At 31.8% G+C, this 27,617-nt stretch overlaps 1 protein-coding gene across 1 annotated transcript; it reads left to right on the forward strand.

Moving 5' to 3' along the window:
• Positions 1–27,225, forward strand: LOC104891605 (beta-glucosidase 18). The gene is made up of 12 exons (XM_010677312.4): positions 1–360; positions 4,779–4,845; positions 7,643–7,701; positions 7,802–7,877; positions 7,984–8,058; positions 14,168–14,255; positions 19,136–19,388; positions 19,718–19,833; positions 22,068–22,326; positions 23,484–23,586; positions 26,249–26,354; positions 26,606–27,225. The coding sequence occupies exons 1-12, from the start codon at positions 157–159 to the stop codon at positions 26,817–26,819; spliced, it is 1,620 nt and encodes a 539-aa protein (XP_010675614.2). The 5' UTR covers positions 1–156; the 3' UTR covers positions 26,820–27,225.
• Positions 27,226–27,617: the final 392 nt, after the last annotated feature.

Below are 27,617 nucleotides of genomic sequence, written 5' to 3' on the forward strand. Positions count from 1 at the left end.
ACACCACCACCTAATAGGCTAATACTCTAATAGCAGATAGCTACCGCAAGTCGGCATCCAGGTCGCGGACTTGCATGTATATCAATATCAGTATATCACCGCCAAGACTCCAGTACCCTATCTTCTTTGTGTTGCAAAACTTGAGAAAACAACAAAATGAAAACAATAATATGCTACATTTCCTTTCTCCTCTTCTTCATCTTTAATTTTCCTCTTCTTGCAACCTCAAATCAAAGTTTTGACCAAAATTTAGACATCCATGATAATAAAGCAGGCATTATTATTGGTGATGAGGAAGTAGTTAAAAGATCAATGTTTCCACATGATTTCCTCTTTGGAGTTGCCACGTCGGCATATCAGGTACCTCCTTTCTCTCTTTCTTTGCTAGTTGAATATTTTCTAATCTCTAAATAACAGTATTTGATTGGCTGATGGTAACAATTAGTTTACCATTTTGTGTAATTTGTTTTTTGTTTTTTGGATAGTTATACTGTAAATTAAGCTTGTGTGGTCTATTTTGGGATTTATTTTGTATGTACCCTTTATTCTCTTTTCTTTTAAAACTTCCCTTTTTCGTTTGGTTTATTTTGTTTTTCTTAATCATGGATAATTTGGCTTCTTCTGTTTTGTTGACAATTTATAATTCTACCCCATAACCCGACCCTATCCTTTTTTTTTTCAATAGACACCCCATTATTCTATCCATAAAGCTTTAGAAGAATCTAACAATATCTACTTAACTATCTTCTCTATGGTACCTAACTTTTATTGATTACATTGAAAAAAGATATAATTTAGCTATAAAAGTTTCATAATTTTTTCAAAAAAAAAGAGAAGAGATTATTTATATATACATATTAATTACAAAACCAATCAATTACTACCCCTTCCCTTAATATATACTAGCAATCTATGTACGCGATACATGCTTTAATTATTTTTTGTTGGTTATTCTTTTATAATAAACCCTTTTAATTTTTTTTCTTTCCCCAGATAATTGTCAATAACATTTCAAAAACTTCCGTTCTTGTTAATTGTGCTATTTTATGAGTAAATAAATTAAAATCAATGAACCATGTATAATGGTAAAACACTTAGAAATTATATGCCAGTAACCTTTTGTTGTTTTTAATAATATATTTGGAGTTGAAACTATATGACGGTTCAATGATGTTTCATTAGATAAAGACTCTTATCTTTTTGATAAAAATTATATAAGTTTCTAAATAAATTACAAATCATCAAGTTTTTATATACTACATTTTTTGAATGATAATGCATTTCAATAACACACTTCTAATTTTGTTTTATGGACTTTTCTAATCAATGTATGATCATATGTATGTTTTTCAATGTGTCATTTTTGTCAATATTTTGTTAATTGTGATAACTTTGAATTGGTTAGGAATTTCCTCTTTTAAAACGATTTTGTCAATTTTTTATTAATTTGTATTGATTGTGCCGACTTTGAGTTTAGGAGTGTTGTTTGGAGTTTTTTTTCAAAAACAATAGTTTATTTAGTATGGTTAAGAGTGTAATTTAATAGGGGAATACTATTGCTCCCCTCTTCCCTTATAGTATAGAGATTTATGTTTCCCCACACTTAACCTAACCACACACGTCTAGCTTTCTTTTTCCTCATTTAAGCAATAATTACTCGAGCAATGATAAATGTCTAACAGTTAGACATGGGAAAACATCTAACATAGGGTATTTGGGTCATTTCACTTAGTTACTAAGGGTTTGGAGAAATCCGCATGTCAAAGTTTGTCCAAAAAAAATATTACTTTTGCAATTTTGAAACTTGTAGATTTCAAAATATATATTTAAAAATATATATATCAATATTCATATATTTTTATTCTTTGCAAATAGACATCCATTTTGTTCTAATAATATTTAGATTTGTGGAAAAATCAACACAAACACTACTTATGTATACACAAACACTATAGGTTGTGTACACAAACAATATATGTTGTGCAGAGAACAAAAATATATGAATATTGGTAAAATAAAAATGTGATAAAATTATATCAAAATTGGTGTCTATTTGTAGAGAGTAAAAATATATGAATATTGGTATATCTTTTATTTTTTTAAAGCATATTTTTTGAGATATATGTGAATTTCATGATAAATATATCTTTTTTGTGAGTATAAAAAATAGTATTTGTGTACACAACATATATTGTTTGTATATAAACAAATAGTGTTTATGTTTTTTTCCACAAATCTAAATAATGGTTAGATTAGGGTAAAATAAAAACGTGATGAAATTATATTAAAATGGATGTCTATTTGTAGAGAATAAAATTATATGATATTGGTATATTTTTTAGTTTTTTTAAAACGTATTTTTTGAAATATACAAGTTTCAAAATTGTAAAAGTAATATTTTTTTGGACAAATAACATCATAACATGTGGCTTTCTCCAAATTCCCTTACACCCATTTGTGTGCTTCCACATGGCTATTAAATGTTTATAAATATCTAAGACATTTATCATTGCTCATCATTACCCTCTTCTCGACATCACTATTCACGATTAGACTCTATAGTGTAGTCCTCACCACTGACTTTCCCAAGGACTAGGAAACATTTGGATTTATCCAATAATAACAATTATTATTATTCTCATTTCTCGATTTTTATTGTGAACTCCAAATGACCAATAATTGAAGAAATGAGCAAAAAAAGAAATAACCTTAGATGTACAATATACCAAGGTATTTATGTTGGGCTTTACCAAGGGATTCCCCATCCAACCCCTTCCTTCCAAAATAGCCCAACCCTGCTTGAGTGCTCGTCAATCTTCTTTTAAAAAAGAATTAACTATCTTTTATTTGTCAAGTTTATAGGATAATTACTCTACAATTAAAATTTTAAAATAGTCTTCAAAGTGGCACAAATTATATCGTCGACGCTCCCGTACAATGAGCATCGTACCCACGCTAAATATATCGGCACTTTAAATGAACATAGTTCATTTTACTGAAATTGGATTTTGGACAACTTTCTCTTTCCTCTACTCTATTTACTTTGCATTTAGTTCTATGAAACGCTTCTTCTCTCTCTCCTAATTCATCTCATCTCTTAGGTAGCGTTTGGTTCACAAAGACGAAAGGAAAAGGGTTTAAGAAAGGGAAAGAATAAGAATGGAAAGCTAAACTATTAGATGTAGTAGGTTGTTTGTTCAGAATAGGTAAAGAAAACCCTAACATATCACCATCTCTCTACCACCACCACAACCACACTTTCTCTTTCTAATTAATCTACCTTACATGTTGCTCCCTTTGCCTCTTCCGCCGCTACCACCTCCTTCCCCTTTATCTCCGCCGCATTCCCTACCCTCTTTCGCTTTTCGGTCCCGTTGCTCCCCTTCCCCTTTTTCCTCCGCAACCGCTTTTTTCCCTCATGTAATATTTTTTTCCTCTTTCTCCTTCCCTTTCTTATAGATCGTGGTGATGTATGTAGGTGGGTGGATGGGTTGATTTTTTGGTGGGTTATGCTGGACTTTTGGGGTGGTTGAGTGATTTTCGGGTGTGTGGGAGGAGGTGAATGGGGAATGAATGTAGAGGGCTTTGGGAGGTAAGGATTGGATAAAGAAAATCATAAAATTGATCAAACAAACAATAAGGAAATCAAGTAGGTTGATTCCCTCATTCTTTCTTGAAAACCTCAAACCAAACTCCCCTAAATAGTTTTCCTTTCCTCATTTTCTACTCTTACATTTGTTTTATTTTATTATATTGCTTTATGAGATATAATTTTCAATTTTTTTTCTCTATCTCCTAAAGTTTATCTATGGAGATCATATGTTCAATACAGGACAGCTGTTTTTTATAGTATCATTGACTGATGTTCATTTAGAGTAATAATATATTCAGATTGATTATATGGTAGCAAAAGTAGATCTACGAAGATTGTATATTCAGTCTAGTTCAGCTATATATTGTTCATAGTGTTCATTGACAGAAATTCATTTAGAGTGATCATATGTTCAGGCAGATTATATACTAGGAAATGTCTAATCTATGGAGATTGTAGGTTTAATTTATGTCAGCTGTTGTTCATAATGTCATTGACTGAAGTTCATTAGAGTTATAATATGTTCAGAGTGTTTGGAAGAGAGAGAAAGTAGATAAGCCGGATAGTTTGGAAGAAAAATATGGTTTTGGGTAAACGTGCTACTTAAAAGAAAGTGTAGTATTATTAATATATTTTTGAAAAAAGTAATTGTCAAATCAATTTTTGAATTTGAATATGTATGTGTTTGCTGGATTTGGCTTAATGTCATTATGTTCTTTTTAAATTTGAGAGTCTGTCTTGTAAAAGGCCGCCTATTTTAAAATTAAAATTAGGCAATGATAAGCCCAATATCTAAAACAGAATTAGCCTAATAATGACTAGGTTAATTTCTTTCGATAACTGGTTTAATTCATTTAGTGACTATGTCTACTTTTATATTAAAATTAGACCGTCTCTTTTAATAATTTTTGTAAATTTGAATTTGTCTGTATTCACTAGACTTGACTTAATATTTTCCGTGTCATTTCATTAATTTGGGTTGCATTTACTGTTTTTAAAGGCTCGTTTTACAACGTGTGCACGATGCTTTCTATAAAGCCATATGTATGATCCACATATTGTAAAAGTGGATATATGATAATAAACTTAATTGCAAAACTTAACATGACTTTTTTTTTTTTTTTAAACAATAACTTAAGATGACTTTAAATGTAATATAATTGCTATAATCTTCCGTGATTTGTAGATAGAAGGAGCTTACCTTGAAGATGGAAAGAGCCTCAACAACTGGGATGTCTTTAGCCGAATTCCCGGTTAGCTATCAACTTTGATTATTAATAATCCTTCATCTCATTATATTTTTGTCTCGGTATGGAATAATTATTATTGGGGTAAACCAGTATTCAATCACGTATGCCTGTTTGCTGTCTTGCAAGATAGAACACGCGAACTAGTCTTGGGGATTGATCCGAGGAACGCCCCTTCGACGCCTAAGTCAATAAAGAATAATATCTGGTATATCTCAAATAGAATATGTTAATAAGTGTAAACCACCTTATGAATCAGATCATAGGGTATTTATAAGAGTCGGCAGTGTTCCAAGTAAAGTGTTGGTTGATACAATTTTATCCTCTTTTGATACTTATCTTTAGGCCCATATGCCCATTAGTTAAGTATTGGATCAGTTCAAGACCCATTTGATGATGGCCCAAGCAAGGAACACCAATAAGTTATCCGGTAGGCGCTGGTATATTAAGTGTACTAGTATCTTATGCATCTGCTCCCTAATATGTAGGGAACATCATGATATCTTGATCATGTTGGTCAAACGACGACCCGGTTGAACCGGTACGGAACTTAGCTATTCTCATACAATTTTATCCACTAACTTGTTATGTTTTTTAATGCACATCTTTAAACCTTATTATAAATTCGACTAAACATTGATAAATATTAAATTTATGTGATATTCTTAATTCCATTAATAAGAATTACAAAATCCTGGCTATTCTATTTTTTTACTAGTTTTTTCTGCAGGCGTGTGAAGACATTTTAGGCATAATTATTTCTCTGTATTATAAGAATTGAAAATAAAATTATGAGAGTACGTATATACGTTCACCTTCATTTAGTGAGTAAGAAGTATTTAAATACTTACAAATAGTATCTAAAAACATTTTGAAGTAATTACAAGGGATTAAATTGCATATCCAAGTAATAAAGAAACTGAATTCTTTTTGGAGTTTGTATTTGTGATTAATTTTGTATATGACTTGTCTTTCTAATGAGAATGTAATATTTTTTTATTGTCCGTGGTATTAATTTTTGGTAAGATCTTGATTACCATTTTTTTTAGTTGATTGGAGCTAAATTTAATTTGATTGAATCTTTTTTTTATGTGATTGACAATTATATGAGTTGATTGAATTTAATAGAGATTTGGTTGATTTTTTTGGGTAAGTTTATGTGTGTAAAATGGTTTCATGTTATATAGAAGTGAATATGTAAATTCAAAATGGGACACCATTGCTCCTCCCATAACTTATACTAGAATTTTTTTGCACGCGATGCGTGCTTGAATTTTTTTTCGAAATAGAAACTTGATTTTCTTCGGCATAAGAGTCAAAATTTGAACATTAGACATACGAACATTAGAAGTCTCTCACCAATCTTTTTATTTTATTTTTTTACTTTTCAAAGTTAAATTCTATGAACAAAATAGAAATTTAATGAATTATATGATTTCTAATATTAAATTTTTTAGTTGATTTTTGAATTAAGTACAGTACTTCATAAATTGTAAAGAAAGTGGACACTTTGATTTCAAGTCAATTTTTTCATAGGTTGTAGTTTATAAGTGAATTTTTAAGTTTTTGTAAAGTTTTATCATTTTAGTGATTTGCATAACGTAAATTATGCTTTTTTTTTAGTTGACTTGTGAGTGATTGTTATAATTATATTTTTTGTATTTTTGGTTGAAGCCCCCTTTGATTTGTAAGTGAATTTGTAATTTAGAATGGGAAAGGGGTAACATAGTCTCTTCATTCGGAGACACCATAACTCCCCTCTTCCATCATATAATAGAGATATGTTGTACTTTAATTCTTGAATGATATTTTACATAAACATTTTTACCTTGATAATTAATCGCTATTATACAATAGAAAAAGATAGGTCCAGATATATGTAAAAGTTTCATTATATATAGGGAACACTATAAAAAAGTAAACAAAATTTTTCCTTGTCTAACTTCTAAATTTCAATTTCACTACAAATACACCTCTATTTTTTTTTTTTATCATGACCCACCATTTATTGTGAATGGTTATTGAGAATAGTGATTTGTATGTAAATTTTTGTAAATGTTTTTGTATGTATTGACGTTCTAGGTTATTAGTTTTAGTTTGTATGCTAATTTTAAGTTTTAATAAAGTTTTCTGATTATTTGAGTGATTTGCGTGGTTTTTATAACATGATTTTCTCAATTGTATGAGTGATTTGTAAAGTTTCTTCTTTTGATTGATTTGTGAGTGAGTGTTGTAAATTAATTTTCGGTAGTTTGTTTTGAGTGCCGATTATGATTTTGACATTCCTTTCACAATTTAGAAAGGGAAGGGGGGCAAAATAGGCATTTCAAAAGAGGACAACATTGCTCCCCCCCTTCCCTTATATAATAGAGATAATAGAGATCTTGTCAAAAAAAAAAAAAACTTATATAATAGAGATATATTGTTCAGAATATACAATTAAAATACTCTGTTCAATCCTTAAAAGTATAGTAGGTAAAACTTTATAAAAAAGGATAGGGAATAATGAATTAATAATGGGTAATGTTATATGTAGCCCTAAGGGCTACATTAACATATAAGCATTAAATACATGTCTTTAAATGGAAACAATTTATGAATTCATGACAAAATTTCACATCATTTGAGGTAATAAATGCTTGAATTAAATTTTTATTTTTATTTTAAGCTTCTTATACATAGCCTTAAGAGCTATGAATATCATTTTCCATTAATAATTTTGTGTATCCATTCCTTTGCAAATTTGAAAGTGTTGGTTTGGTAATTAATGATAATTACTGTAAACCATTTTGGACCATTCCAGGAAATATAGCAAATGGAGATAATGGATATGTGGCTGACGATCATTACCATCGTTACATGGTAGTATAATCTCGATCTGTGTTGTTGAACTGTCACTTTCTTATGTTTGTACACATAAATCATAATATATTACAAAAATAATAAATGTGATGTTTTACAGGAGGACATTGAGAATCTGAAAAACTTGCGGGTGAACACCTACCGATTTTCAATTTCATGGGCTAGAATTCTACCAAGTACGCACTATATATATATGACTTTTGCCTCTCTAACTTGAGCTGTATTTACAAAGTGAATTTGAGATCTATAAGTTATAATTATACAAGTACTAATGTAATTCAGGAGGGCGGTATGGTGAAGTCAATCCCCTTGGCGTTGCGTTCTACAATAAGATTATTGATAATCTTGTGCTTGCGGGTGAGTTGTTATTGATTATGCGATAAGAAGACCTAGTATGAGTTCAGTTTATAAGAGATCGCTTATTTTTAATTTAAAATTAAGTAATAGTTTAAATCTAATATAGAAAAGAAAAAGGACACCTTTTTTAATATAGTGACTAGTTTAATATATTTAATGACCAATTTTAATTCATTAGGGTATAGGGTATCACATTCTTTAATTCATTCACTGACTAGTTGAATCCATTTAGTGACTAGTTGAATCCATTTGGTAAGACAGGCTATGCTTTAGAAATGTTTGTTGTAGTTGGAGATTCAATGGGAAACAAAGAAAGGAGAAGAGAATAAACGACTAGGTTGGTGCGACATGTCTAGAGATAGTGTTAGCTTAGAATAAGATTCAAAAGACTTGTTAGGAGAATGTAGATTTGGATTATTTTTGTATTAATCAAATCGGATATTCTAATAATTTACGCTAATATACATGAAAAGATAGTCATAATCCCTATTATTGTTATTATCCCCTTTATTGTTATGAAGTCGTTAAAGTTGTATAAGATGTTTTGATTTCATGCCTATATACTCATTAGTGTATGTCATCATACTACCACTAAATAAACAATATATCTTTCTCGTCAAAAAAAAAAAAAAAAAAACAATATATCTTTCTGTAAATAAAGTCCAAATCTAAATACTAATTTTAAAATTTATGTAATGTATTTAAGGAAAATGTCCATAAGAAAGTTTATGTGACGTATATATATATGACAACCTCAATAAATTTCATTTCATGTCATTGTACTCATAAAATATTGAAGTAATATGTTTGTGCAATTAAGATTTAAACCGTTGAATTAAATATAAAAAGTCTTGATTATTGAGCTATATATATAATATTATATCACCTATATAATAAGATATAATTAATGTTGACATAATGAAAAAATATTGGAAAAATATTTCAACTATTTTATCAAATGAAAGTTATAATATATAATTGTCCATATAATTACTTAGGTCATTGCCAAAGACCATATATTATACTAGGTAATGTAGGTATTGTTATCTAGTCGTAGTTTATCAGTTTTCATGAAGTGGTTGGATTTGGAGTAATTTCTCAAATTAATAGAACATCCCTTGCTTAGTCTAGAGTAGAGATGGCCAACAGTGCAGGTCAATCCAGCCCATCCAATCCAGCCCACCTTGTGGGCCGTGTGGGCCGGGCTCGCAAAAAGCCCGGTCCAGCCCAACTCGAACCGTGAAATTGGTGGGTGGGCCATGGGCCAGATTTTTTGAGCCCAGCCCACCAAAGTCCGCTATTAAAACCGCCCAGCCCGGACCACGAAACCGGTCCAGCGCAACCCATGAACCAGACCAGCCCAGTCCAAGTTATTATTGAACCAAATTGTGTATATTTTAATCAAATTGTATATATTTTAATCAAATTGCATATATTATAATTCTATCAAATTTTAAAATAATGAAATTATTCATTAATTTTAATAATTGTATATATTTTTATTCATTTTAAAGATTCTATATAACAATAATGAATAATTTCAATGATTAAATAATTTTGAAAAAAAATATCTCATGCCGACCCGCCAGCCCAGTCCAGCCCACTAGACCCACGAACCGCCAGAACCGCTTCTCGAACCGTGAAAACCGGTAACAGACCGGTGTGGGCCAAGACTTTTCAGCCCGCGGACCAGCCCACCCAACCCATGAATTTCACGGTCCGGTCCTGGGCCGTGAAATTTCAACGCAGCCCGCTACGGCCCACGGTCCGACCCGCCCATCCCGCACCAGTGGCCATCACTAGTCTAGAGGTATATGTTCGTATCTCATATATCATTGTCAGACTAAACTATCGTCACTTTTGGGGATAAAAAGTCTTCTTATCCTTAAACCAAACCCCACCTCACTTAGGATGTTCATGGATGGTTAGCTGTCTCGAAATAATATTTTGGTTCGATAATCAGAAGTTTCGATTTGCTCTTTTTGCGAACCGTAACCGTAACCGTTTAGACCGGTGACTGCCTAAGCGGTTAACCATTTTTTCGATACGGTTTTTCGGTTAACCATTAACCATTATTTAAGTTATACTATTATGTTTTACTTAATATATATATATATATTTATTTATTTATTTATTTTCAATTTTTTGTACATATATTTCAATATTATATATACTCTAATATAAAATGTATTATAAAGTTGATAATAAATCAATTGGAAAACATAACTAACACTAAGAATTCACTTCGTTTCCAAATTATAGTGTTTATATTAGTACTAGAGTTTCCGTATAATTACATACTTCCTCTAATTGTTGTAACTTAGCAACAAATATAAGAATTAATGTAATTGTTTGAAAATGTTTCACAACAATTAAATAGATAAAAAAATATTTCGGTTAACCTTTCACTCAAAAATATAACTGTAACCATACCGTTTAATTGTTCATTTTACCGGTTCGATTTACTGTACCGTTAAAACTTTTTTTGTCGGTACGGTAACCACCCATTTAGATCGGTTTTTCGATATTTCGGTATGGTATTTTAGTTTTAGTTTTTTATGAACACCCCTACCCCCACAACCCCACCCCCACCCCTACCCTAGTTTGCTTGAATATATAGATGGGTTTAGTTGATGTGTGTGAGGTTTTTAATTTGATCTAATATGATACTTATCCTTATCAACATAAAACAAATATCTCTGGAGTTCCAACACATATATTAAATAAGACTTCTAGAGTATTTTAAATTATAATTATCCTAATGTATATAATTTAAGAATGAAATTCTGATATTAAGTTTCAATCCAAGCACTAAAATATTGGCTCCTAAAATTTTTATGGGTCCAACACTTAAAGATGAAAGTTATTCAAATAACAATTAAAATTAAATTCAATCTAAATCAAATTAATAATTCGGATTGCACTCGAATTATGATCATGTTCGATTCAGATTGAGTATTTTTGAAATTTTGAATTTTCGGATTAAATTGCTTCCTAAAATCCAAAATAACCAAATAGTAAATAAGCCTTATAAATTATATAGGATTGTGTACCGGTCCAAAATCGGACCGGTGGACCGGAATTCGATTTTTTTTGGACTGGGACTGCATCGAAATTTTCCCGATCCGGTCTGATATTAGACCGGTTGGACCGAAATTTGTATTTTATATTTTTAAAAATCTTTTTTTGCTAAGATTTAAACATAATAAATTTGATAGATTAAAAACTAATAATACTAAAAGCAATCATCTTAAAGACAATAAAGATGAGGTTTTTCACTTTCTAACGAACCAGACCGGAATCCCAAGTTTTCATGGACCGGAGACTAGTCCCGACCCAAAATTGCACATCCCTAATTGTATATATATATATATATATATAATATATATATATATATATATATATATATATATATATATATATATATATATATATATGATTGAGCTTAAGTGATTTTTTTTTATAAAAAGCTCAAATGGTCTGACAACCCTTCCCTTCCACTAATATTTAGAACCCTAACTTGTTGATGTGAAATTGAACTTGTTAATTGTGTAGTTGAAAATGATGTTATGGTGTTGTTGAACCTTCTCTCATAATGAATTATGAGCTTTTAATGAATTATTAGTTTGTTAATAAACTTTTATGGGATCGTACGAATTACTTCTATTATCAAACATTTCATATTGATAATTGCGCCAAATTTTATTTCATTAAAAAAATAAAGTATAAAGAAATTGGATAATTCCAATCGGATCCAATTAGTGTTTGAAAGTTCGAATTGGTTTGGATTCAAACTCTGATTGGAATAAATTTGGATTGGAAATTTAAAGCTCAAATTTAGTTTGGATTAGATTAATCCTAAATTCAAACCGTACACCAAACTTTCAAACTCTACTTACCCTTGCTCTACTAATATCATGAAATTATAACCCTAACGGCTCGTTTGGTAGTTGGTTATAGATGTTGGTGATGAGAATAAATTTGTGTGTAAATTTGTGAAGAATATCATTGTCCATCATTCTCATAGCAATGCTAATTTATCCTAAAGTGTCCACTTTTCTTCTTGAATTTCATTTCCATCCAATACCACCTTGTAGGTAGTAATGAGTGGAAATGAAAATTGTTTCCCCTTAGAGACAAAAACACAAGTTTAGGAGTGAGATTGCTTACCTATGGAGAAAAAATGTCTCCACATGGAGATTTTAAGGGTAATTCCCTAATAAAATTCACTTAAAATGCATTCTCATTATCGCAATTTATTAATGACTATCAAATATGCTATTAACATTATTAGTAGCCCCCTTACCGCTGGCTATTACTGGCTTCCACTATCAAAAATTATGCTTAATCCATTCAAAAATTAATTGAAAGTAGGGGAAGGAACAAAGATTAAGAAAAGCAGAGAAATAAAGAGAAGTAAAATGGACTCATGTAATAATTAATAAAGAGAGAAATAGAGAAAGATAAATATTAAATAAAATAACGTTTCATTTATTTAAAATGCATGAAGTATAAAAAATGAGATCTGGCTAAAATTTGGACTTGAGAATATAAAACTTTGGATTGAAAAAGACTGGATTTGTGAAATGTGTGGACTGAATTTGGACTCAAATTTCCAAGTCCAAAAATCTTTTGACTTGATTTGGACTGCGCAAAGTTTAATTTAATCGATCCAATATACTATTTCAAATCTTAAATAGACTCAAGTTGTTAGATATCTGTCAGTTGGTTACCCCTTATATTTTATGGTGTTATAATTGTTTCTGAGCGGCCCAATACAACTGCCAAAGTTGATATTTTAGGGTTTCTGTGACGTAGACAACCAGATCTATGCCATAAGCAGCCAACTTTAGCCCAATTGTTTATAAAAATAACTCTATTTTATTATATGAGTAACTTCATTTTTATCATATGAGTAACCCAATTAATTCATACTAGTAATGTCATTTAATCTATGAGTAATTTCATGTAATCTTATGAGTAACCCAATTAATTCATACTGCTAGTAACCTCATTTATTCATACAAATAACTTCAATTAATCATACGACTAACGTCATTTAATCATACAAGTAACCCCAAAAGTTCACAAAAGTAACTGCATTTGCTTATAAGAGAAACCACATATCTTTATAGGAGTGATACCCTTTTATTATTAAAAGTAACCACATACTCATACAAGTAACTCCATTTGGTCATAAAAGTAACTCTATCTGTTCATAAGAGTAACTCTATTTGTTCATAAGTGTTTGTGCATGAGGGTCAACATCAAAAGGTCATATCTCATAACTCACTTAATATTTGTGGAAGATTCAAGTTGTAGATGAAAAGTTGGCTCGATAACTTTCCAACTCCTAGTCAAAAGCTCGATTCCGATTAGAAACGAGTGAAATATGACCTTTGAAAATGAGCTGACGGGCTGACAGGCTATCGCACGTGCGGCCACATCTGTAATTTCGCGTGTGGCCGGCCACACGCAAGACGCGCTGTCATATTAATTGTAACATTTTCTTGTTTGATAATATATTCTCTTCATCTCTCTCTTATCATATGGATCCTATTTTTTATCTATCATTATCTCTCTCAACTTCACATAGATTTCTTAGAAAATGTGTCAATGAGATATGTTACAATAATTATAGAACGAAGGAAGTAATTGATAATGTAAGAGTACTATGAAAAACACCTCACATACATAGTGATGTTTATTTTGAGCTAATTTATAGTATTATACTACCTCTATTTTTTTTAAGTTGCAAATAATGCCTTTTTGTACATATAGTAAGGAAAGAGGATAAAAATTTAAAGTAAATTTTACATAAGTTGTTCATGCTTTTTTACATGAGGGGGTAAATAAAGAGAGAATAAATTGATCACATTAAATCTTTACCAAAAAAGGAATATTACATATTTACATGTAAATATAAATACCTAAAAATGAAAATTGTTAAGTACACATGTCCCATTCTTTTTCTCAATTGTTATTACATACGCTTTCTAAGATTTTTGCGAGTAAAAAAAAAGAGAAAAAAATAGTATTTATATTCAATGTGTCTTTTTTTAAAGGGAATATTCAATGTGTCTTTTAGCTAAATTAATTTTTAATTCAGGAATTGAACCATTTGTGACAATATATCATGCGGATCTGCCCCAAGAGCTTGAGGACAGATATGGGAGTTGGCTCAACGCTACAATACAGTATTATTTCCATTTCTTAAGTCATTTATCCTTTAAGAGCATGTTTGGTTTATTATTTTTTAGGCTCCAAAACGAAACTAATGAGGGGGTGTTTGGTTGGCTGAGTGGAAAGGAAAAGGGTGAGAAAGGGTTACGAGGAGAATGGAAAGGTTTACCCTTTGATTTTCAAAGTTGTTTGTTTAGATATTATCAAAGGAAACCCTAGTATTTCCCACCACCACAACTTTTCCCCTAAAACTACCACCACCCATGTACTATATTCAACCTCCCCCACCTTCATCTCCCCATCGCTCTTCCCCTCCACTGTCGCTGGCTCGCCGCCCCTTCCCCTTCTTTGTCGCCGGCTCGCCGCCCCTTCCCCTCCTTTGTCGCCGGCTCGCCGCCCCTTTCCTTCCTCCTCTGCTGCACTTCCATCCCCTTCCCTTCGCGGCCACTGACAAGAGTTTTTTGCGGTAAATCTTTTCTATTTCCTCCTCTCTTGTAGATCTAGAATTTTTCGTCAGGGGAGAGTGGTTTTTCGAGTAGAGGGGTAACATTTCCTGTGGTTTTGGGTGGTGCCATGTTGGTTTTAGGTGGAATGGGGTTTGTTTCTGGTGGTGCCATGATGATTCCGTGGAGTGGGTTGTTTCCGGTGGTGCCTAATTTGGTGGTTTTGGGTGTGGATTGGTGATGGTGGGGTGGTGGTTTCGGGTTGATGGTGGTGGTTTTAGGTGGTAGGGTGGTGGTTTTAGGTGGTGGAGGGGTTCTAGGGTGGTGGTTCCGGTGGCAAAGTGGTTATGGTCAAAGGTGATGGTCAAGGGTTTTCCATTCCCCCATTTCTAAGTGGAGGGGGTAGTGGGGAATCAAAATAGAGGGATTTGGGGTAATGGAGGGGAAACAAAACCCCCAATCCAAACAAGTTTTAAGGGAATGAAATCAACTAATTCCCTTTCCTATAACCCCCTAACCAAACGCCCCCTTAATAATTCTCTTTCTTCTTGTTTGATTTAATCACACATCAATTCATTATCATTAGTTTATGGTAATGGATTCCCCTAATTTGCTACCTTCCATCCCCCCTCAAGTAACAAAATCCATTACTTGGTGGTAATGTTTATCATTTCTTTTCATTCATTAACTAATTGAACCAAACACTTAATAAATGTAACCATCATCATTTTCCTCCTTCATTTGTTTACGTTCCTCAACAAAATGACCCCTAAACCTAATTAATCAACTAAATCTTTGCATATTTTTAGTTAAATCAAATGTTGGATCCATAATTCTAAAACACGCATAAAACATGTAAAATAAAAAAATGGTCTCAACATTAACATATTCCTAACTATTATAGCTTACAAGTTATAATAGAGAAATCCAAAAAAAAAAAAGTAGTATAAAAACGGGAATTCGGAAATAGTGTAAGAAACTTAGAGTGCTTGCGTTTTAAATTACTTCCTCCGATTCGTTTCATTTTAATTGTTACACTTTAATATTTTACACTATTCACACATTTCACTTTGACCATCATTTGCGATTTATACGCGGATGAAAATATATCTATGTGGAATCTTGTTAAATTCATCATAACATGTATTTTATTAATATGCACTTTTTATAATTTTTACAAATACAAAACTAAAGAAATATGTCCTCAAAGTTTTGCATTGACATCCGTGAAAAGTGTAAGTGTGTAGATTAAAATGAAACGGAAGGAGTATAACAGTTAAAATATCGAGTTTCCCCTCAACTCCAAGTATTATCATTTGTAACGATATTTATGTACAACCTATCTGAACCTTGCCAAATCTCAAATTGATATATATCGTAAACTACAAAAATTAGAATACAACATTTGTAAATGACAATATCTTATTTGTAAATTATTATAAAAGATCATTTGTACTTTTCTTTTTTGAATGAGAAATTTCATTAATTGAACACTAAACGACAATAATTACAATAGGTATTGAAAAATAAGATACAATTAAAATAGACCAAATCAAATTCATTCTCATGAAAACTACAATGGACTAGATCGAGCAATACAACGAAGCCCCCTTATATTTGTTGAATCAAATAGCTATTGATGAAGAAGTCTATCATTCTGACATAGTTTGGGGAATAATATTCTTGATCAAGCCATGTTGATTGCATTTGAGTTTCTCCAATACCTTCATGTTAATAATCTTGAACTACAACCAATGAGAATAATTTTCCATACCTAAAGACAGACAAACTAGACTCACAATTCCGATCTCTTAGGGGAGAACGAGGTCTTCATAACGGAGCTCAAAAAACTCATAAGGAGAGACTAATTAATTCATCAAAACAAGAAAATAAAATAAAAAACTTAAAATAAGAGAGAAAAATGGGCTTACCATTTTTGATTTTACCATGGATGATTTTATCCATGGCCAAAAAGGAAAGGAGAGAAGAGGAAGATTCATTTGTATTTTAATATATGATACAATAGACATGTAAGATATAGCTACTTATATATATTTGCATTATTTTCTCTTTAAGTTCAACATTAAAGGTAAATATTTGAACATTTATAAGCTAGAATGCAATATTTGCAAGTTAATATACAACAATTATTAATTTGTTAGATACTCCATTTGTTTTTTTTATATATATTTCATTTGGAATTTTGATACTATTCATACTTAGAAAGAATCTTCTTAAAGAATAAATATAATCATATCTTTATTATATAAGCCAAGGGAGGAGCTATGGTGTCCCCCTTTAAAAAGTCTTTTTTATCCTAACCTAATATATAATTGATATTCAAATTTTCTGCAATACTACCTCCGTTTCTAAAATATCTTCCCTCTTTTACTTTATTCCTTATTTGGAATTTTTTCCCCTTTTTACCCTCTCATGTCCCTATCATATGGTCCACTATTACATTATTAATTCAATTTTACTCCTTGTCTCTCTCCTATTTTAAGCTCTTTTTATTTGTTTATTTATCTTAACCCCTTTCTCTCTCCTACTTTACCCACCCCACACCCCACACAAATTTATTCTCATTGGTATTTGTAATAACAGTAACAAGGAAGATCTTTAGGAAACAGAGGTATTATATCCTTTCTTAATTTAAAGATGGGGTTCAAAATTCTAATGAATTAAACTAAATAAGCATTAACAAAGTAACTTGACACAATGAGAAAAATGGTAATTTAATTTTAAAAAATTACAAATTTAGTTTGACTATAAGACCTTACATCTAAATGTTCATTACAAATTCTAACCACTTTTTTTTTTTAAGAGAAATTTCATTAATTGAAAGCCAAACGGCATCTACAATAGGTATTAAAGTAAAACAAGATACAATTAAACAAGACTAAATCAAATTCGTTTTCGAAGAAACTACAATGAACCAGATCGAACAATACAGCACAGCCCCCTTGTATTTGCTGAATCAAGCAGCTATTGATGAGGAAGTCTATCATTCTGATATAGTTTGGGAAGAACATTCTTGATCGAGTCTCGAACTTCAACCAATGAGAGTGATTTCTCATACCTAAAAACAAAAGAACCATACTCACAACTCCCATATATAAGGGAGAAGGAGATTTCCAAAACATAAACTAAAAACCTCATAACAGGATTTGAGAAAATCTCATAGAGAGAGACTAATTTATTGAACAAAACAAGAAAATGAACTAAAAAATGAAAATAAAAGGGGAAAAGGGGCTTACCATGGATGAAAACATCCATGGCAGCCCCTAATTGATGAAGAAGGGGTAGGGGAGGCTAGGGTTTGAGAGAGAGAAAAAGAGAGGGGAGGCTAGGGTTTTTTTAATCAAATCAAAATCAACCTACAAATTCTAACCACTTTACATTAGTTTGTACAACAATAATTATAAATCACACTTCTAAAATTATATTTGATGAAATTTATTAAAAAAGACTCAAACAATCGACGCACGCATCGCGTGCATAGAAGGCTAGTGTGATATTATTTGATTCGTCTCAATTAGTATTCTATTAATATTCAGTCATTATAATTTTTACTAACATAGTAAAAGATACCTAAGGTTAAACAGGTGCATTAAGAGACGTGGATAGGAAAAATGAAAAGGGTAAAATAAACAAGAGAGTAGAATTCAATGTACTTCATGACATTATGCTGATATGTGTGTTTTTTAAGCATCATGGTTCGAGATTTGGCATTTTCCAACATACCTCCGAAACCTAAAAGAACTAAGACATGAAAACCTAGTCGATTGTCACACAAGGCAATACATATGATATGTGGCTGAAAAAACATTGAAAATTAAGTAAAGAAAGAATTTGTAAAAAAAATAAACTTTTAAAAAAAGTTCAATAATTTTTGTGAAAAAAAAACCTTGTAAAACATTCTTTGCAAAAATAAAATAAAAAATACAAGTTTAACTTTTTGGCAAGATGAAACATATTCCCATTTTCCGGTGTAGTTTTTGAGATGCGTAGGGGTGAACTTTCCATCTTCCTTTAACCCTCTATCTCCATTAATTACAACACCACCCCTATGCATCTCAAAAACCACTTCGGAATATGGAAATAAGTTCTCATCTTGCAAAACAAATAAGCTTGTGGTTTATTTTGCAAAGAATATTTTAAAAAGTTTTTTCCCAAAATTGAATTTATAAAAGGTTTCTTTTTTCTTTGTAGATTTTCCTAAAATCTAATTGTTACTAAAAGAAATTGATACAGTTGGATCTACTAATTACTATATATGTACATCCTCTATATATATATGATTTTAAGTATCCTGTAAATTTTCACCAAAAGCCTGCATCTAGCTGAACGAGAATCCAGTACTAAAGAAACATGCATAATCGTTTAGTTGCATCAATTTTATTAATGGATTTCCTATATTATCGTAACTTATTCTAACATGTTCCTTACAGGGAGGACTTTGTACATTTCGCCAAAACATGTTTTGAGAATTTTGGTGACAGAGTGAGGTATTGGAGTACAATCAATGAGCCAAATCTATTGACAGACATGTCTTATATCAGAGGTTGGTTTCCACCAGGTCATTGTTCCCCACCTTTTGGTAATTGTTCAAGAGGTAATTCAGATGTCGAACCTCTGATTGTTATTCACAACATGTTGATATCACATGCAAAGGCTGTTAAATTATATCGTGACCAATTTCAGGTAAGTAATTTATTTATCACATACTTCATACCAAAATTACTTCGATCCATTTATCTTTATCTCAAAGTCAATGTTTATCAATTTTATTTATATATACATATATATCTTGTTAGAATCGTTTTAAGGTGTATTCTTAAAATTTTCACTTTTATCATTGATTTTGTAAATTTGAAAGTTAATGTAGTGATGGTGAAACATGTATCTCTTGTGATGTCTAAAAAGTAAGTATATTAGTTTGACTTATCGAAGAATGTAGAACATCAAAAGTTTATAAATTATTGATTCAAAAGCATGAATGTCTTCCAATAGCAAATACTTGCATGATGCAGCCTATACAGGGTGGAACTATCGGAATAGTTATCGTTGCCGTAAATTATGAACCGTATAGAGATGATATATTCAGCCATCAAGCTGTGGAAAGAGCTTTTGCTTTTAATGTTGCCTGGTATGTGCATATCTTTGAAGCTCTTGCTTTCTTTTTGAGGGGAAAAGCTCTTCCTTTCTTCATTCATCACTATATTGTTTTACAGCTTTATGCACACATTTTTATTGTTAATAAAAAGTAAAGACAAGTAGCCATGTAGGATTTGCATTTTTCATGGTTTTTGATATATAGGTAGATACTTTTTAGTGCATCTACATTATGAATATGTTCGTTGTATATATATGAAGTATATGAATATCTTGTCAAAAAAAAAAAAAAGTATATGAATATGATACGTATGGGGTTATAGATTTTATACGTTTAGGTGGCGTTTGGTTGAGGGGCGTTCGGAAAGGAAAATGGTTTTCAAACTTGTGTTTTCCTTGATTTTTGGTTGATGGTTTTTTCTTTTTCCTTTACCCATTTTTTAGTTTTGAATTCCTCTACTTCCCCTTATATTGATTCCCTAGCCACCACTAAGGTTTTGAATTCTCGCAAATTCCTCTACATCATAACCACTTTTGACCACTATTGACCACCACCCCACTAAGTGCATGTAGCTTTATTATTTGTTTCCCTAAATCTTGAAACTTGTTTTATCCATTAAAAAAAAGGTTGTCGGCGAGATTTCTTTTTTTCAAATTTAAATTTGAAAGATGTGTTCTTCTAAATTAAATTAGATGTTCATTTAAAATATGTTCTTTTTGACCTATGTTCTTTTATAGTTGAAGATTTAAATGTTGTTTAATTTTAAATTGTTTGTTCAAATTATTTAATTTTAATTTTATATGTTTTTTTAAATTGAAAAATTATTTTATCTTGAAAACTTGTTGAAAGAAGTTCATATTGGTTTATATGAATGATATGTTCTTTCGAGTGCACAATGAGCATTGTGCACCCTAGTGCATAATCCATGCTTTAATTTGAATTTTCTCTTGTTCTTTTGGACAAAAGTAAACACAACTTTTATGGAAAAATTGATTATAGGGTCTGAACTTTTGGTGATAATTTTTTAAATGTCTGAAGTAGATATTAACTTGTGTAGGTCCCTACTTTAGGAGATATTAATATTAACGGGACTCGATGATTTAAAATTAGCTTAGTGGATCATAACTTGTAAAACGTGCGGGTCCCACCTAAATGGTTAATTGACGGAGAGAATTAGGAGGTAGGTGAGCTTTAAAGTTTTTTGTCAATTTCAAGTCATCGTGGCCCACTAAATGTTAAGACCCCTCTAAAGTAGGGATTAGACATGTTAATTAATAGTTCACACCTTTCAAAAATAATTATCACACAAAGTTCGAACCCCTATTATCAATTTTCCAACTTTAAATGAATAAAATTTTCTCAACCGCCAAGATTTAATTGTTTCTTCTGTGGATCTCGAAAACATTGATGGAGTGACCTTAAAGGTTGCCAACCCTTTTATTACTGAATTTTTATTGGGTAAGAATACATTAAAACATAATTTTTATATCACTTCTATCCTCATTTATTACATACATATCAATATTATATTTTAATATATCTAAAAGGATTGACGATCCTAAAAATTACTCAAACATTTTCCCACGATTGGAAGATCTTATATGGTCACTCACTATATTTTATTCTTCCTACTTGTAAGTTGTAAGTCTTGTAACAATAGTTAGGTGCACCTGTGATGTCAACTCTTGTATATAAGAGTATGATGTGGATATTTTCCTTGGATGTTATTGTTACATTATCTACTCATATTATTCCATATACACCGAAACGCTCCTGTAAAATACAGTTAAATGTTTTAATTTGTTTGAATACATCACATGATTATAACTTATAAGTAAAGCTCCCCCCCACCCCCCAAAAAGTTATAAGTAATTAAAGCTACTACTGTATAACTTAGGCCTTGTTTGGTTGACAAAATATATCATGGAAAGTGCGAATTCCTAGGAAGTAGAAGTATATGAAGTTGTTTGGCTGGCAAAATCATGGGAATTTGCACTTCCTAGGAAGTTCTACTTCCTCCAAAATGGAGGAAGTTACTTACCTAGCCCCCCTAGGTAAGTAGAGCTTCCCATAGGAAGTTCTACTTCCCATTATCAACCAAACACAATTTTACACTTCCTAGGAATTTCAAATACATGGAAAAAATAACTTCCTAGGAAGTATGACTTCCCATATACAACCAAACAAGGCCTTAGAATCTACCAGATTTCTACTTCATTTTATAGTTTCTCGATTAACAGTTACTTAAATGTTTGAGAGAACTGTAGGGTTATGGACCCATTGATATATGGAGACTATCCTCCTCTAATGAGGAAATATCATGGAAAGGAGCTTCCAATGTTCAGCAAAGAGGAACGAGAGTTGGTAAAGGGAAGCGTAGACTTCTTTGGTATAAACCATTATACATCTTTGTACGCAATTGATTGCTTCTTCTACTCTGCTGAATGCAACTCCGGGGAGAAACGACGTATTCGAGGTTTCGCCGGAACCACAGGATATAGGGATGGCATTCCCATCGGAGATGAGGTAGTTTTAGCAAAACTTTGATTTTATATCATGCTTTGCTTGGTTCTTAATAAAAAGTATGATATGCATTTAGATGAGGTAGTTTGATATGTTGATAATATACCGCCATAAGCTGAACGTAGGACCGAACTTTAACAGTAAAGAAAGGTAGTTGTAGTCCTTCCGATTTTTGTACAGAAATTGGATCTCAACTCTGACACTAACAATTTCTAAGTCGAATTTAATCCTCAAGTGCATGGGAATGAAGGACATAGGAATATCACCTCACAAGTTTGTAGGTAGCTAGGGCTTTTTTCTTTTGGTAACGACTAACGAGAAGTGTTATATGAACTAGAACCTTTCACTAAAATTAACCCAGAATATCTCATTAGATCTTAATAGAAGGCCTTTAAAGCCTAAAGGTCGAAAGAGGCTAAGGGAATTCCCTCACCCAAAGTTCTAGTAAAGTTCTATTACCACTAGACAATATTTTTGCATAATTGGTAGGTACCTTTATATTAAGATATTCTTCCTCTGTTTTTTTAGTTGACTTAAATCTTTTATCATACTAGTCAATGCATATTTCAAACATTTCTATCTTTGGTTATAAATAAAAAATTATAAAAAGTTAATACTTTGAAAATATACGATGAGACAAATTTAACCAGATTCTGCTTGATCTATAATTTTTTGTAATTATGAGTTAAAAAGAGTGTAAAACTAAAAAATACATAAATAGTGTCGAAAATCGATGGATGGAGTGAGCTGAAAGGAAGCACAAAAATTCTTTAAAGCTACACAAAAATTGAGAAATTTTAACAAAAAATAAAATAAAATACATTTTTGAAGTATGTGCAAAAAAAATGCATTTTTTTATATTTTTTTGGGGCTCCCGCTGAGGAGCCGATGGTAAGATAAAGGGCTCTGTCAGACTATAACCTCTCGCAAGTTAACCCGAACTGGGTTTGCGGGCAGACACATTGAGAGTAGCGGGAATGGTAAGACTAAACTCTCTCCAAAAGTGTCCTTAATGGAGATCGAACCCCCAACCTCGAGGTTGAAAGGTTCTTTTCTTACCACTAGATCAAGCTTAGCTCGTAACTTTATAGTTTATACATGCATGCCTCTAATCAAATAATTCTTATTTTTATACCTAATAACCGTATAATTTGTTTCAGACAGGAAATCCAAGATTTTTTGTAGTACCACAAGGAATGGAGAAGGTTATGAACTACATGGGAGTAAAGTATCCAAACACGACTCTTTATGTGACGGAAAATGGTAAGTGACCACATGCACTCACCATTTTATGTTCTGATTAACTTTGCTTTTGTATTTAATTTATACCTTCTCCCTTTTGATAATATTTGCAACATACTACTACATTAACACTTTTTTTGAGAAATCTCGGTAAAGAGGAGATAGATAGATAAAATACATGACTCATGTGATAAAAAAGAGATGGGAAGAAGTTATAACCAAATAAGGAAATGTTGCAATTAATATGAAACTTTCAAATAATAAAAATGTTGCAATAAAAAAAAGAACGAATGAAGCATGTCACTAGAAATTACACATTATTTTGATAAAAGATTGAAATTTTTTATTAGAATAATCTCAATTATGGTTATTCCGCAAAAATAAAAAAAACAATTCTAAGTATGAGTTAATTTCAGAATAATCCCAACTATTAGTGGTTGTCTTCTAAATATACTCCTATTGAGGTGATTTTCTTATTGTCCTCTTCTTTATTTCTTCTTCACCCTCACCCCTTCAAGCCACCGGCCTCATCCCAACCACTATCCACACCCCCTTCCTCTTCCTCCATTAAATCACTGCCACCAAACCCTCTTCCCTTCTTCTTCCTCCTCGACCCCAAGGCCACAAACTTCCATCCTTCCTTCCTTCCTCTTCCTCTCCCACCCCAAAAAACCTACTGGCCCTCCCTTGGCACAACACCTTCTTTTTCCTCTTCCTCGCCCACCTCTTAAATCAACACTAAACCCTTGGAAAAACCAACCCGACCACTCTATTGAACTGATCACTTCGAATCTTATCGTCCACCTTCCCCCACAAACTCAAACACCAAAGAGGAAAGGGTCTGGTTGGGTGGTTTATTTCAAGGTGCAAGGTTATTTTAGAGGTGGGTGTCAAAGGACCAACTCAACCAAGAGCTTGAGCTTTTGGTTGAGTGGTCCTTTGACATGGTATCAGAGCTAGCGTAGCAAAAAGGTCACGGGTTTGAATCTCATCTACCCTTCTTTCTGAGTGGAATATTTAGTGCCAGGTATAAGGGCAGCGTGTGATGCATCCGCACTTCAAGCCCAAAGGGCTCTTGCGTGAGGGGGCGTAATAGAGTATAAATCTATTCATGGGGCCTCAACCATAAGCTTAAGCTTTTGCTTGACTTGGTCCTTTGACAGTGGGAGAGGAAGGAGAGGAGTGGCGGTAGGTGGGGGTTTGTTCGGGGGTGGGGAGAGGTGTCAGTGGGGTGAGCGAGGTTTTTTGGGAGGTGGGTGAGGAATTGGGTTGGCACTAGGGTGGGCGAAAAGGTAAGGTTGGAGTTGGGGTTTTTTTTTTTTTTGGGGGGGGGGGGGGTAAGGGAGGAATCGCAATAGAATGGGGTGATAATAAAAATACGAAATAAAAAAACAAATGACCAATAAGAGCACAACATGTGGTACTTATAAGTTGCTACCGGAAGACATCTTATGTAGTTGGGATTATTCCGAAATAACTCATACTTGAGATTATTTTTGGAGGAACGACCATAGTTGAGATTATTCTAATCAATTTTTCCTACTTTCTCCGGTTTTTTTAGATGTTATACTTTTCAAATATCGGAATCTTAGAAAATTTTTGGAGAGGAGAGGGATAGAGAGAAAGAAAACAAAAAGGTCCCATGTGAACATGTGATAGGAGAAAGATAGAGAGAATTTATTACTCAAGATAAAAGTGTAACATCTAATGTGAAACTTACTAAAATAGAAAGTGTAACATGTAAAAAAAAATGGAGAAAGTGTTAGATTTGGGTTGGAGAGAAAGAGAGAGAAGACAAAGGGAATGATTTATTTTTCAATGTCTGGATAGAACGTGGGAAACGGAAGGAAGAAACTTAGAATAATTCATTTTTCCTCCTTATAGCTCATGCGGAAACCAATTCCATCCGAATATAAGTAAGGTGGGGGGGGGGGGTTTCACTCTTCCTTCCCCTTCTTTTTCTTTTCGTTGTTTCTCCTTTTCTACTAGAATGAGTTTTGATATAACATGTTACACCATAACTTATTTTGTAACAAAATCTCACACGTGCGAACTATTATAACAACAACAAACACGCGTGTCAATTATAAACTCTTTCATGTTATCATTGATATATTTTACATCATCTTGGAAATTGTTTCATGTCAATTTTTAATTTGTTTCATATCATTTATAAAAATCCTTCATGTTATTATAGATGTGTTTCATTTCATTTTGGAAATATTTCATACCATTTTTTTTAATGTGTTTCATATCGTTGTTGGTATGTTTAATAGCATTTAGAGTTTTGTTCCATGTTATTTTGGAACTGTTTTGTGTCTTTTATACAACTATTTCATGATATTTTTGGTGTTTTTCATATCATTTGGGAATTGCTTAAATTACGCCATTTTTCAATCTATTTCATGTCATTTATAAAACTATTTCGTATCTTTTTTGAACCGTCTTATATCATTTTTTAATCTGTTCATGTCATTGTTGGTATGTTTTATATTATTTAGAGTTTTGTTCCATGTCATTTGTAACTATTTTATGTCATTTATAATACTCTTTCATGTCATTATTGGTATGTTTCATATCATTTTGAAATTGTTTCAAGTCATTTTAAAATTTGTTTCATATTATTTCTAAAAGTCTTTCATGTGATTATTTTTATATTCATTTCATTTTGAATTATGTTTAGGATACTCTCCGCCAAGGTTATCCACAAACAGGTCAGATATGCTACAAGATTTCAAACGGGTCAAGTATCATCAAGCGTATCTCAAATCCTTGGCTAGGGCCATTAGGTGAGAAAACAACTGACTTTAAAAATCTTCAATAATGCATCTAGAATATCTTTTCCACTTTCACAAGGAAAAATTGTTCAATTCTATCAGTGATTTGGGAAGAATAGTGAAAATTTAGTATAGCGCTCAGACCAAAGTGAATTTACCAAATTGTCTCACTTGCATGTTCTTTACTGGTTTTCATTTAGCCTCATTGTTTAACATGCGTGATGCATCTATGTGAATTTTACTCTAACATGGCGAATATATAGGAGAGGAGCAAAAGTTAAAGGCTACTTTGCATGGACGTTAATGGACAATTTTGAATGGGCATCAGGCTACAATGTAACCTATGGCCTTTACTATGTGGATAGGAGAACACAAATACGGACACCCAAGCTTTCTGCAAAGTGGTATGCGAAATTTCTTGCAGAAAATAGTCCCTTTACTAAACAGAAGTCCATTCCAAGATCTGCCTACTTCTAGTGGCTTAGACAAAGCAGAAGTTTGCACTTTATAACTACAGGTTCTGTGTTCAGCATACTATTAGACGATCATAATGCAATATTTTCTATTTGATTGTTGATGTAATCCTAGCAATTCATATAGTGCAAGTTGAGATAATATATATAGATGTACGTAAATGATTTTTTTTTTTTTTATATAGCGTGAAAATCTTTATTGAACTTGAGAGGGTGATCACTAATTAGTCTGTATTATTACATGCACAAAATTGCATCTCTGACATTGATAACAAAGCCAGCATCCATCTAAGAAACAATATGAAGTACACATCGGCAGAAGCACAAACATTTTTACTTAGGAATATCATTTGTGTAATATCGATTTCGAAAGTTTACAATGCTATCAGTGGTAAAATTATTCTTGTCAAGATGAAGAACCTGAATTTTTTTGCTCAATTGACAATTATTACTCTTTATGTATCATAGTTTGTTAGAGATATATTAGGATACTAAAGATATGATAAATATCTTTAGCATATAGTAGTATTAGTAGTTAGGATATTAATTATCTTAGGGAAATATTATCTTATGATTTATTTCACATAAATATTAAGAATAATATATCTTCTAGAGATGGTTTCCGGATAGGAGTTTTTACGTACTCCTATATGTATTGTAGTCATCGTTCATTATTGAACACACCTTAATAAAATCATATGGTTTCTCTCCTCTCATAAACTTGTCATGGTATCAAGAGCCAATTGAGATCTTGGATCAAAACTCTAAATATTGTTCTCTCCCGCCGGTGGGATATATTCTC

This window comes from Beta vulgaris, chromosome 4, assembly GCF_026745355.1.
Source record: "Beta vulgaris subsp. vulgaris cultivar EL10 chromosome 4, EL10.2, whole genome shotgun sequence".
NCBI classification, from domain to species: domain Eukaryota; kingdom Viridiplantae; phylum Streptophyta; class Magnoliopsida; order Caryophyllales; family Amaranthaceae; genus Beta; species Beta vulgaris.

Bases quoted from the DNA above. Each gene is read 5' to 3' on its own strand.
- LOC104891605 (XM_010677312.4), top strand. From the start codon at position 157: ATGAAAACAATAATATGCTACATTTCCTTTCTCCTCTTCTTCATCTTT. The intron at 4,846-7,642 runs GTTAGCTATCAA...GGACCATTCCAG, and splicing joins TGTCTTTAGCCGAATTCCCG to GAAATATAGCAAATGGAGAT. The intron at 8,059-14,167 runs GTGAGTTGTTAT...TTTTTAATTCAG, and splicing joins TGATAATCTTGTGCTTGCGG to GAATTGAACCATTTGTGACA.